Source organism: Pavona decussata, unplaced genomic scaffold (assembly GCF_977016875.1).
Source record: "Pavona decussata unplaced genomic scaffold, jaPavDecu1.1 SCAFFOLD_102, whole genome shotgun sequence".
Taxonomy (NCBI): Eukaryota; Metazoa; Cnidaria; class Anthozoa; order Scleractinia; family Agariciidae; genus Pavona; species Pavona decussata.
Genome location: NW_028145517.1, coordinates 3,251,018 through 3,262,172, shown reverse-complemented (window position 1 = coordinate 3,262,172; position 11,155 = coordinate 3,251,018). Strand labels below are relative to the sequence as shown.

General features: G+C 39.4%; 1 protein-coding gene across 3 annotated transcripts; it reads left to right on the top strand.

Moving 5' to 3' along the window:
* Positions 1-3,983: 3,983 nt before the first annotated feature.
* Positions 3,984-8,561, top strand: LOC146471666 (uncharacterized). Of its 3 annotated transcripts, none has more exons than XM_085120819.1 (5): positions 3,984-4,103; positions 6,013-6,157; positions 6,461-6,515; positions 6,647-6,684; positions 6,767-8,561. In XM_085120819.1, the coding sequence occupies exons 2-5, from the start codon at positions 6,029-6,031 to the stop codon at positions 7,229-7,231; spliced, it is 687 nt and encodes a 228-aa protein (XP_084976945.1). In that variant the 5' UTR covers positions 3,984-4,103; positions 6,013-6,028; the 3' UTR covers positions 7,232-8,561. The 3 variants fall into 3 exon arrangements, with proteins under 3 accessions (XP_084976945.1, XP_084976948.1, XP_084976946.1); XM_085120822.1 differs by lacking the exon at positions 3,984-4,103 and adding an exon at positions 4,700-5,387; XM_085120820.1 differs by lacking the exon at positions 3,984-4,103 and adding an exon at positions 5,414-5,755 and having other exon boundaries at positions 5,891-6,157.
* Positions 8,562-11,155: the final 2,594 nt, after the last annotated feature.

Genomic DNA, 11,155 nt, shown 5'->3' with positions numbered 1-11,155 from the left:
CACTTTCATTATCACTTTCTAAGCTGTCATTAGCGTAATTGCCTGTTTCAGCGTCCTCTTTTTTCGCCATGAATAAAGATGATCATAAATTATCCCCAAACGCTGTTCCCGATTACCCGACGTGATCTATCAAACGTGCGATGATCTATGGTTTCTAAGCAATATTGCGTAGAGATCCGAGGCTTTAATGAATTTTGTTAACAGCCGCCCGACATCACGACTCATCCCTTCGCGGCCACACTTCCGCAAATGTTTTGATTTCAATTCTTCTCACGAGTCGATAAAATTAGATAATTATTCCTTCTCCAAAACTGAAAATCGCCGGCGCATGATGTGATCGCCGCTCCAGGTTCCAAGGATCGAATCAAAACGGCTTATATCCGTAATAAAGATGCGTTTTCGATCTAAAAATTAAAAACAAAAAAATACATATTTTATATTTGCAAACATTTAGGAAAACCTTTATAGGGAAGAATTATTCGAGTTAAAAAAGACGACCGGGAGATCAAAACATTGTTTGTGTAACATTACCGTTCAGTGTTGTTGCTTAAGAATTTTTCGCGCCCACTCATTGGCCAGATCAGAAATCGTAACTGTCTGTAATCATACCGGCAGGTGTTTCACGAAAACACTAGCGGTTTGCTCCCAAGTAATTTCCTACGCTTTCTAAAATTATACCAATCTTAATCTGTTGTTTTGCCATTTTTAATGCTCAACTCAGCTTCACGTCTCAGATATCGCACCGCACCCCGCCGTGCTTGGGAATTCTAGACCTGGCTGGCATTAGCTAGCCAGCTAGCAATGGCGGCCGTCGATTTCTTTGCGTGTTTAAACACGTGAGCACCCAAAGGGAAATTTGAGAAATTAAAATACTAGATCATATCGTTTTGAAGTTGTTTTGGCTAACACTGTTTAAATCTTTCGCGGATTGTTTAGTTGGACTTTAAAATGACAGCAGAAGTTTCAGGAAACAGAATTCAGAGATTTTTTGGATTTCCGAGCTGTAGCTACTGTGGGTTTTGCAGAAATCTGGCCTTATGTTTTTTACTCAATACGACATGTTTATCCCTACGAAAACAAAAGGATATATACATTTTTTTTTCTTGTAACGAAAGATCAAAAAGTAGCATTTAGTTTGTTCTTCACAGTTAATCTAAACACTTCAGGCGACTAATGCCCCCCGACCAGATATTTGTTCAACAGTGTCTTTCGCTTCATTATTAATTAAATGGCCGCTACAGCAATTTCAACTTCCGCCTCAACTCCTTCGCAGCCAAACCCATGGAGTAAAAAACATGTGAGACAACTCACAACGACTCAACATTCCCCCAGAGAGTTCTAAAATAAGATTTGTTAATTTCTTTGATGTCAGTATTGTATTTGGTAGTACAGGTTTACGGTTGAATCACTGGTATGAATGAACATAAGACATCACCCTTATCTTTGCGTAGTCTAATATATACTGTATATATTTTTTGCCCCCATCTACTGGGATTTCATTCTACATTGTGCCCCCCCCCCCCCCCCTCTCTCTCTCTGCTAATTATTTCACATTCCCTAAAATTTGAAATTATAGACAGCAACATTAATCCTTACGGCAGCAAAAAAAGGGAAACGAAAAGGAAAAAAAGTTCGATATATAAACTGAAAAATATGTATGTCATGAAAGGTGTTAGTAATTGTGGTTTAAAATGATAGCTCAAAACTGACAATTTGTGTCATGATTGTGTGACAAAGGTGTGGATCACGTCTTTTCAACCGCTTAACTGTTGATCTTTATCAGGCGATGGTGTCGACCAGATATGTATAATATAAGTAGCACCTTTGTTTATGGTCAGCAGTATAGCGACCGAAACGTCGCGATTCACATCTGTAACAAAATCGAGAGCCAAACGATTAATTTTGAGCTATCATTTCAAATCACAATTACTAACAACTTTCACGATGACATATGTACTTTTTTCAGTTTATATATGCAGCTTTTTTGCTTTCTTTTTTATTTTTCCTTTACTGCCATATATAAGGACTTGTCTTGCTGTCTATAGGTAAAAAATTTTGTGGTATTTTATACCGAAATGGTAAAATCATCTGTCAAGTCTAACTGCTTATTTTTGAGAACTCCTGGGGAGAATGTTTCGGACTTCCCGTTCTTACCAGGTGTCTCATATGAGTGTTAAGATACTCGCAGAAGAACAGATTTACACCTGCTCAAACCCAAACTTAGCCTTGGTAAACAAACTTTTAGATATTCGGGCTCATCTCTTCTTAACCTCTTACCCCGTAGTATTCAAAACACCGAGTCACTTTCTTCTTTCAAAGCTTCAATTGATACCTACAATTTTTTAAATTTTATAGGCACTAGGTTCTTACAAATTATTGCATGCTTGTTTATATTTTATACTTTTTAAATCATTGCTTGTATCTTTAAATTTATGTCTTGTATTTTTAAATTCTATTCTGTATTTTTAAATGTCTTGTATTTTTAATTATTATATTTTTAGTCCAGGGCCCCTCTGGATATCAGCCTCGTTGCTGAATGGGACACCCTGGCAAAATAAAGTTTACTCTACCTTACCTAAGATGGTTTTCTTCCGTTTCCTCGTGATGGTCACCCACCCAGACCTCTGGGTGTCCATTAACGCCATGTGTTAAGTTCTCTTCTTCAGTCATCTTATTATTAAAGCAACCTTGAGGCTTGAGTGACATCATCAAAGTGACTAGGGGGTAGGAAAAATACAAGGATCGATCATTGCGCATTTTTGACCTATAGCTAACGATCGGCAAAGGATAAAATTTGGACTGAACTGTGGACTGGACTCTGGACTCTGGATTCTACTTTATATATGTTCTGTAAAAATGTGAAGGGACAGAGGGGTGGATGGCGGTTAGGGGGGTGCGGTAGGTAGATACAGGATATATGTATTTCCATTGATTTCAACCATTTTCTTTCTTTTTTTTTTCACACTTGAGAATCCGGCACATTTTGAGAGAATTTCACCAAATTTGCAACGCTGAACAAGTGAACTTTAAGATAATTGAACAGCGGTATAATTTTCCCATAGCAAAGGACCTAGTGACTATTGTTTACACTACTTCAATGCTCATAAAACGTGCTAAATGAATTTAATCCCCTCGTTCCCAGGGTCCTCTCCTACTCGGCCCCCGACGGGGACCGAATAGGAGAGGACCCTGGGAATGAGGTTGAAGTACATTGCAGCTCAGCATTCCTCATTGAAAGAGTGCTTAACCTAAATCAAGAGAAAAGGGTGTTCTCTGAAAGACATACCCGTGAGAGTAAACCTTTTATTTAGGCTAAAACGCGCACTTGAGAGTTGCGCAGGCCTGTCAACCCCATTATTGCCCTTTTGTCATTTGACGGTTCAGGAAAGCGTAAATTCCTCCTGTCATTCAGTATCACATCTAGAGATTTTTTCTAAATTAACAACAGGCCTGTTATGTTTAGTATCTTAAAGACCTGTTGGTGTACAAATCGTTTCATTATGTATTGGAAAAATTATCAATTTCAATAATCTTACAGTTATTATCTTAAAGTTCACTTGTTTAACGCTGCAAATTTGGTGAAATTCTCTCAAAATGTGCCGGATTCTCAAGTGTAAAAAGCTTCCAATTTTGACGTTTTCAACGTCATTCCACCATCAAGGTACCATTCCACCTTCATTCACGCGAGGAGGAGGTGCGCGCGCGAAACAGCCTGGATGACTTTGAAATAACATGTTTATAAAAAAAAAGAAATAGGAAAAAGAATGAGTGTCGAGGCCTACTGTACAATATTACTAAAATCGGCTAAGAAAAGAAAGAAAGTGGTTGAAATCAATGGAAATACATATATCCTGTATCCATCTACCGCACCCTTCCCCTAACCCCCCACCCACCCCTACGTACCTTCACATTTTTCTATACAGAACATATATAAACTAGAGTCCAGAGTCCAGAGTCCAATCCAGGTGTTATCCGTTGCCCTGACGGGCACGGATTACCGTTTCATTTTCGATTCTGATCACCTCGGCTTACAAACAGACAGCATACTCGCCGACTAATTCCTTTGCTTTCCGTCTTCATTTCTTCGAAGAAAGCTACCAACAGTGAGTATATAACGTTCGCTTCTAGTTTCTGTAGATGCACTGATTCCATATAATAACAAAAATCCAGACAACTTCCGCATCACACGGACCGGCTGGAGGGGTACATAACGAAGGGCGACGTCCGTTGAATCCCTCAAACCATCAGCATGTTTAAATTAAGACAAAAACGTTTGATTCACCTATCATTAAGACCGACTTGTCTGTAACGCTGTATGAAGTGTTGTGGTGTTAAGGTGCTTAAAATTCAAATCATTACATTGTCTGAGACTATAAATTGTGAAATTCGAAAGGTTTCAGATCATACCTCGTATAACTCCCTTATCCAGTGGCGCAGACCCACCGCTACCAGACAATTTAGTCGAGCAGAGAAGCGTTGAAAAACAGCAGGAAAATCAGGGTCTCGCCCCGTCAATCTTACTATCTTTTTCACTGAAGATCGTTTCCGCGATCTCTGTGTATTTGATATAGTTTTACATGCTTAAAGGTACACAGCAACTGTTTTCATCTTTTAAGGACAGTGTGCTTTTATTCTGTTTACCTTCTAATATACTGCCTGGCTCAGTTTAAAAGGACAAACATTACTATACGAGCAAATCTTAGAGGGGAGGGGGGGCTCTTGGCATCACGTAACGCCACTAACGCCAAAACCCGATAAACAACCCCAGGGGATGGAGTACTTGGGCCTCGATGGGTCAGTGCCGCTAGGGGTCTCGAGATTTGGACTCCGTTTGACAAGGGATTGTTCCGATTATAAATAGTTTCCTTCATACCCCGATCCTATTTAATATTTTTCGAAGGTAATTATGTCAAACATGCATCATACATCGTGCTCCTTCATTCAAGTACGGATATCTTGCATAAGCTTTTCGCGCAAATATTCTTGGCGTTACCACGAAATTGCATATCATTCAAGATAAGACAAGTGGTGGTTCTCGCGTCAGTCAAAGGATAAAATTTGTCGTGTTGGGTATTAATTCAACACGCACGTTATCTTGCAACTCATTTATACCGACCTGTGACGCTCGCATGTTTAAGAGCTCTTGTTTTGCTTGAAATCTTTAATTTTCTTACCATGAATCTCACAATATAAACTGCAGGGAGATGAAATATACGTGCGTCACTGAGCCGTAGTCGGAATTAACTGCTAATCTGATAATAAGTATTTGACACGCAGAACGAATTACTTTTATTTTCGTCTCTGATCACGTCTTACGAACAAATATTTTACACTGACTAATAATAATTTTCCTTTCTGGCGTTATTTCTTCGAAGAAAGCTGCGACAGTAAGTATGATATAGCGTTCGCCTCTATGGTTCCTTTAGTTACAATTTCATACAATAACATAAGCCCCCTTTGGATACAACTTCGTCCCACAGGCAAAAGGGTTTACCTAGTAACAAAAGGGCAAAAGGATTGGGACGAATTAGCATTTACGATGTTTCCCTTCGCGCGCGACAGAATCAAGGTGCGCGCAAACGATAAGTGCCCCTTCCCCTATCCCCACCCCGCTAGCAATGTTGAGCCCGTGTAATAAAAATGACTTGTGGATTTCAACATTGTCTCGGGGGGAGGGGTGGGGTTAGTAAGAAGGGCTTAAAACGAAAAACATTCCTTCATTGGTGAGTCACCTTAAATTAGCAGGTAATAGAGTGTGTGCACGACGGCCATGTTGGAGGACCGAAACAATACAATGATTTTCCTTTGGGAAATATATTCTATTTTTATGCAAATATCTTCTATTGTTTTAGTCCTCCAACATGGCTGCCGTGCACACACTCTATAGGAGGACTTTGTAACAGTTGTACCAAGACCTTTTGTCCTCGACTGTAGTCTGAACGGGGCCTAACACCGAAGTCTATTAATTTTGTACACTTTTCAAATTGTCGCATTGTTTCTCATAAATAACAGAAACCTGTCAGTGAAGATGATCAAGACAATTTTCAAGGCGATCTTCCACATTGAAACCTTACTGTGCGGTCTTTCAGTCGCCTTCGGTGCGTGTGTAGATGACACCGACCCGAGCGGATCTTGTGATCACAAGACTCGTTGCCTGGTATGTGAACGTTGAACGCTTTTTCGGTGGTTGTATGCTGTACTTCCCAAAATGTAATAAACTCCCAAGAATGGGCTAACAACAGCGCCGAAGGTTTCGTGAACAAATTGTATTAAAATTCAAATGGCTTAAGTACAGTTCAATTTCGACATCATGATTCACGAGTTGTGGTACAGAAGGATTTTTTTTCGCTACTGAATTTAAGCATACCTAATGAATACTAATGTTAAGAAATTTGAGAAAACAAAAGAAAAACGCGTATGAGGTTTTTGGTCTTTAGTAACTATGTCTTCACTTCAACAGAATAATGCCATTTCTTGCCTTACTGGAGAAGTCGTTTATAACAAAACCGCTCAAGGTAATTATTCTCTTTCAAGGTATGATGACAGAAAAAGGGTTAGATTGAATGGTCATGAGTATTGCACTGCCTAATCTGCATTCTACTTATCTTTTTTCTTTCTTTTCCTCTTTTTTTTGCGTTTTTTCTAGCGCTTTTTGACCAAAAATTGAAACAGCTTGAAAAGGAGGTATGTGATGTGCTAATTTGTTTTGCTTGAAATAAGGTCAAAACTGAGAATGATGAACCGTTTAATTTTACTCACTTTTCAGATCGCAACCTTAAAAGCTCAGCTGGCCAAGGCCGGCCAACCTGGCGGTTTCGCCACGCTTGACGATAACGGCCGTGTACCCCAGAAACTCTTACCAGGAGGGTTCGATCAGTACTCGGCTTACGACTTGGGTTGGCAATCCCTCCATATGGCTGCTGCTGCCGCTTGTAGCGGAGGCACCCCGACTGGAGGTTCTGGCTGCTGCCTAAACCCAGTGATGGTTAGGAATACCAATGACTTAAGAACCTGTCGACAGATTTGTGCTCAGAGTTCGTATCCCAATTGCGACGCGGAAGTTTCTGTGTATGGGAAAGAGAGCAAGGCTACACAGAACGGAGAGATCGTGGGCTGGTTCTACAACTACAAATGCTACAGCGGCGAAAACGGAGGAAGTGAAGCGTCAAGTGCTAATGAAGCCGTCATGGGCTACAGTGCCTATTTCAGCTTTTGTTGCTGCCGAAAATAATCGTTTAAATATTGATTAAGACGAGTGGCTTATTGCATGAAACTTAACGCGGTGGTCTAACGACTGAACATGCGCGCGACTTCGCAACTTCAAGTCACTTTCGCGGCGCTGGAAGCTAGTGAACGCTGTATCGATTTACGAATCAATTATTCTTGAGAATCTGTACGTTATTACTCAATTTGTCTTATTATCGCTACATTCAAATAAAATAATTACCATGAAAAAAGGCAAACACAAGCGGGTGGACATTTTTAAATGTTCAAACAGCCCTAGCCTTGATGCTCAGAGACTAATTCTCCATTGGCAAAAAAACTGAAAGCAAGAATAGCTAGAGGAAGACAAACACAAACTTTCCTACCGGTACTGGACGTTTGAAGCTTCTTTTTTTCGTAACGACCTCGTCGTTTAGCTTTAAGCAATTGCAAACCGGAAACCAATTTTCTAAGACATTTTCGTTCAAATAGCCCATTTTACAGTTTGTGTGCTAGGTGACCTGGCCTTTGGTTGTAAGCGAGGCTGGAGTGACCTTGTTTTAATACACCCTCACTGCTTTTCATATATAAATGAAAACCAGTTATTATAAGAACGGCATAATCTACCTATGAAAAGCAGTGAGGTTTGTATAAAAAACACTGAAGGTCACCCCTAGCCTCGCTTACAATCCAAGGCCAGGTCACCCTTTGCCAACAACAAAGTGGTCACGATTGCGCATGCTTAATTCGTTTGACCGCCGGTCAGACTGATCACTGTTTTGACATCCAACGTTAGTAGTTACGCCCGATTAGGCAAGTTTAATGCAACTGGTCCCAGAGCATCTGTTTCTAGGCAGAAAAAAAATCGAGGTTCCTCGTTTAAAATCATGATTTCAGCTTCTAAAAGTACTTTAAACAATAAGGGTTTGCAGTAGCTATTTCACTTCAAACAAAAAATATACATCTGTACCGTACATCAAGTTTCCAATTGTATATCAGTTTTTGTTGACGCAAAAGATAGATTAAAGTTTAAGGCCGATGTAGTAGCTTCTAGACATGGATTATTCTCTCCTGCAACTGTAGAGTTATTGAAAAACTTTAAAAAAATAAAACGTTTTAAAAGCGACTTATTATTATGCTTTTTTCTTTGTTTTATAGCGTTTATCTTAATTTGTTTCATGTCGTAGTCTGCTATCATACAGTTTTAGTGGCCCAGTGTTTGTGAACTTTAAACTATCCCTCATTAAGATAATCTAAGTACTGTTTCTTTTACGTCAGTTGTTTAGCAGGGATGTCACTAATCCCTGGAACAGCACACCGCGGAACAACGGAATAATCTGTGGGATATTAAAGAACCCTCACACTGTTGGAAAAGAGTAGGGACGTAGTCCCCGGTGTGATCGTATATCTCTTTCTCACTCATTTCCACTGTTTTTCACATTCATTCGTGGTTGGGTGGGGGGGTGAGATCAAACTATGGACTGATAGCGGCTGCCAGTGGCGCCTTTACACGCTGACGTCCGATCTCATGCCACTGGAGAATTGTAAACCGCCATGAGAATATGTGATGTGCCGCAGTATATAAACACATTACCATTAACCGTCTTCCCCTAGTCTATCCACCTTCAAAAGAAAGCTTCTTGATTTCCTCAGTTAATTGCACGAAACGTCCGACTCTGTTATGTCTTTATAGTCTTACCACCACCGTATGTTAAAAAATCTCAACACAATGTCTTTACTGGTCTTAAAGTCCCAACATATCTCCGAGGAGACCTCTCAGTATAAGCCCGGGGGTTTCTTGAGGTCTCCTCGCCACTTCTTACTTCTTTTACTATTTTTTATTTACTCTAAACTTATGTACTTGTAATCCTAGTCTATTATTCATTGTAACTTTCTATGTTTGTATGTCGTGGTGAATGAATGAATAAAATAGGGTTTGTCCCTCAACCAAGAAGGCAAAAAAAAAAAAAAAAAAAAAAAAAAACCTTCAGAACCTTCAAAAAATGTCTTTAGTTATCTTGCACAGCTTACTTCATTTAATTACATTTTACATTAGAACATTTCAAACTGATCATCACCAACGTTAAATTCGTACATAATAATGCTATTTCTTTTGAGATTTGATTGCAGTTGAAGAGTGTTGCGAATGCCTGGACGGCTGTACTTCACGATATCACAGTTCAAATAAGCAAAACGATTTCTTCTAAATTCTCTGACAATTACACCCACGGTTCATACACCCACAGCGACTCGCTTCTATCTATAATATATTGGGCAAGGTTCAAGTTCTCCTGTTGCCGTGCTATGCAATGAAATCACAAATCACTGTCAACATTTGGAAGGTGTACATCAATGATACGATATCTTATAAAAAACTAACGATTTCATTTCCTATTCGTATAATTGATTCAAGCAAAATTAACAACAAAATGTCATGCTGTCACGCTACCCACTACAATTTCTCAACAAAGAGAGTGTGACATGGCATGATAGCATTTGTTTGGCTTTGCATTCTCTACTATTTTGAGGACTACTCAAAACTGATGGAGCACAACTACGCTCTTCAATATGAGAAAAAGGTCATTATGTGTTAAGCATTTCAAAGCTTTTTAACTTATTATTTCTTAATCATCTCTGAAAATAGACCTTGCTTTGATCTTCTTTTCCCGCAGACATAAACCTCTCAAAAACATCCTCGTTCCCAGATCGATCTTTTCTTTTGTAATTTTACGAGGGAAAAGGCTTGGGAATGAGGTTGACGTAAAAAATATATTTGTGTACAGGGAGGCAGCGTTTTTAGCTGACACCTGCCCTTCAAACATTGCTAAAATGTTTTCTGAACCATCCATTTCCACCTCTTGCTTTTAAAACTGTATCCAGTGCTTAACCTAGGAAATGCCATCATTAAGGAAGGAAACAGTACTGACTTAGGTGTCGGTAGAGTGGTACAGGCATTAAGCTTGCGCTTTTTTGGCCAAAGAGCATGGACTTACCCCTAAGAAAAAAATCGAGTTTTCGACGAAATACAAATATATTCTTTTAAAACCAAGCCACCAGGGCCAAAGAACTAGCCCAAAAAAGATAAAGTCAAGGTGAGAGTTAAAAAGAAAATTCTTTCTCAGGGCGTTATTTCCACTTAACAATGATTCCTAAGGGAGTTTTTCGACACCCCCAGATCCCTAGAGACTTAACAAAAACTGAAAACTGCCATCATGAAAATTTGGTCATATCTGGCCAAGGCAAGGGAAAATTGATTTGTGGACGAAATACAAATACTCTTTTAAAAGCTTCAATCGAATCAGCGTGTCCACAATTGTCCCCTGAGACACTTTTTTGGGCCTCCGGGACCAGGGACAGAGACGTAGGACAGAAAAGATGAAGTCAGGGTGATAGTTAAAAAGTAAATTCTATGTCATGCATGGCGTTATTTGCACTTAAAATATGATTCCCAAGCGAATTCTTGGACACGCCGAGATCCCTAGGGAAATAAACTAGTGAAAAATGACGACTTGAAAATTTGGTCATTTTTGGCCGAAAAGCATGGACTTACCCCTTAGAAAAAAGTCGATTTTTGGACGAAATACAAATATTCTTTTTTAAAAGCTACCAATCGAATCAGGGTGTCCGAAATTGTCCCCTGAGAGAGATTTTTTAACCTCCTAAGAGACCAGGGACAAAGAAATAGGGCAGAAAAGATGAATTCAGGGTGGGAGTTAAAAAGAAAATTCTATGTCATGGCGTTATTTGCACTTAAAAATGATTCCCAAGCGAATTCTTCGACACGCTGAGATCCCTAGGGAAATAAACTAGTGAAAAATGACGACTTGAAAATTTGGTCATTTTTGGCCACAAAGCATGGACTTACCCCTTAGGAAAAAGTCGATTTTTGGACGAAATACAAATATTCTTTTAAAAGCTTCCGATCAAATCGCCATGTCCAAAATTGTCATCT

Coding starts and splice junctions, on each gene's coding strand:
- LOC146471666 (XM_085120819.1), top strand. CDS start 6,029: ATGATCAAGACAATTTTCAAGGCGATCTTCCACATTGAAACCTTACTG. Junction 6,516..6,646: donor TTATAACAAAACCGCTCAAG/GTAATTATTCTC, acceptor CGTTTTTTCTAG/CGCTTTTTGACCAAAAATTG. Junction 6,685..6,766: donor TGAAACAGCTTGAAAAGGAG/GTATGTGATGTG, acceptor CTCACTTTTCAG/ATCGCAACCTTAAAAGCTCA.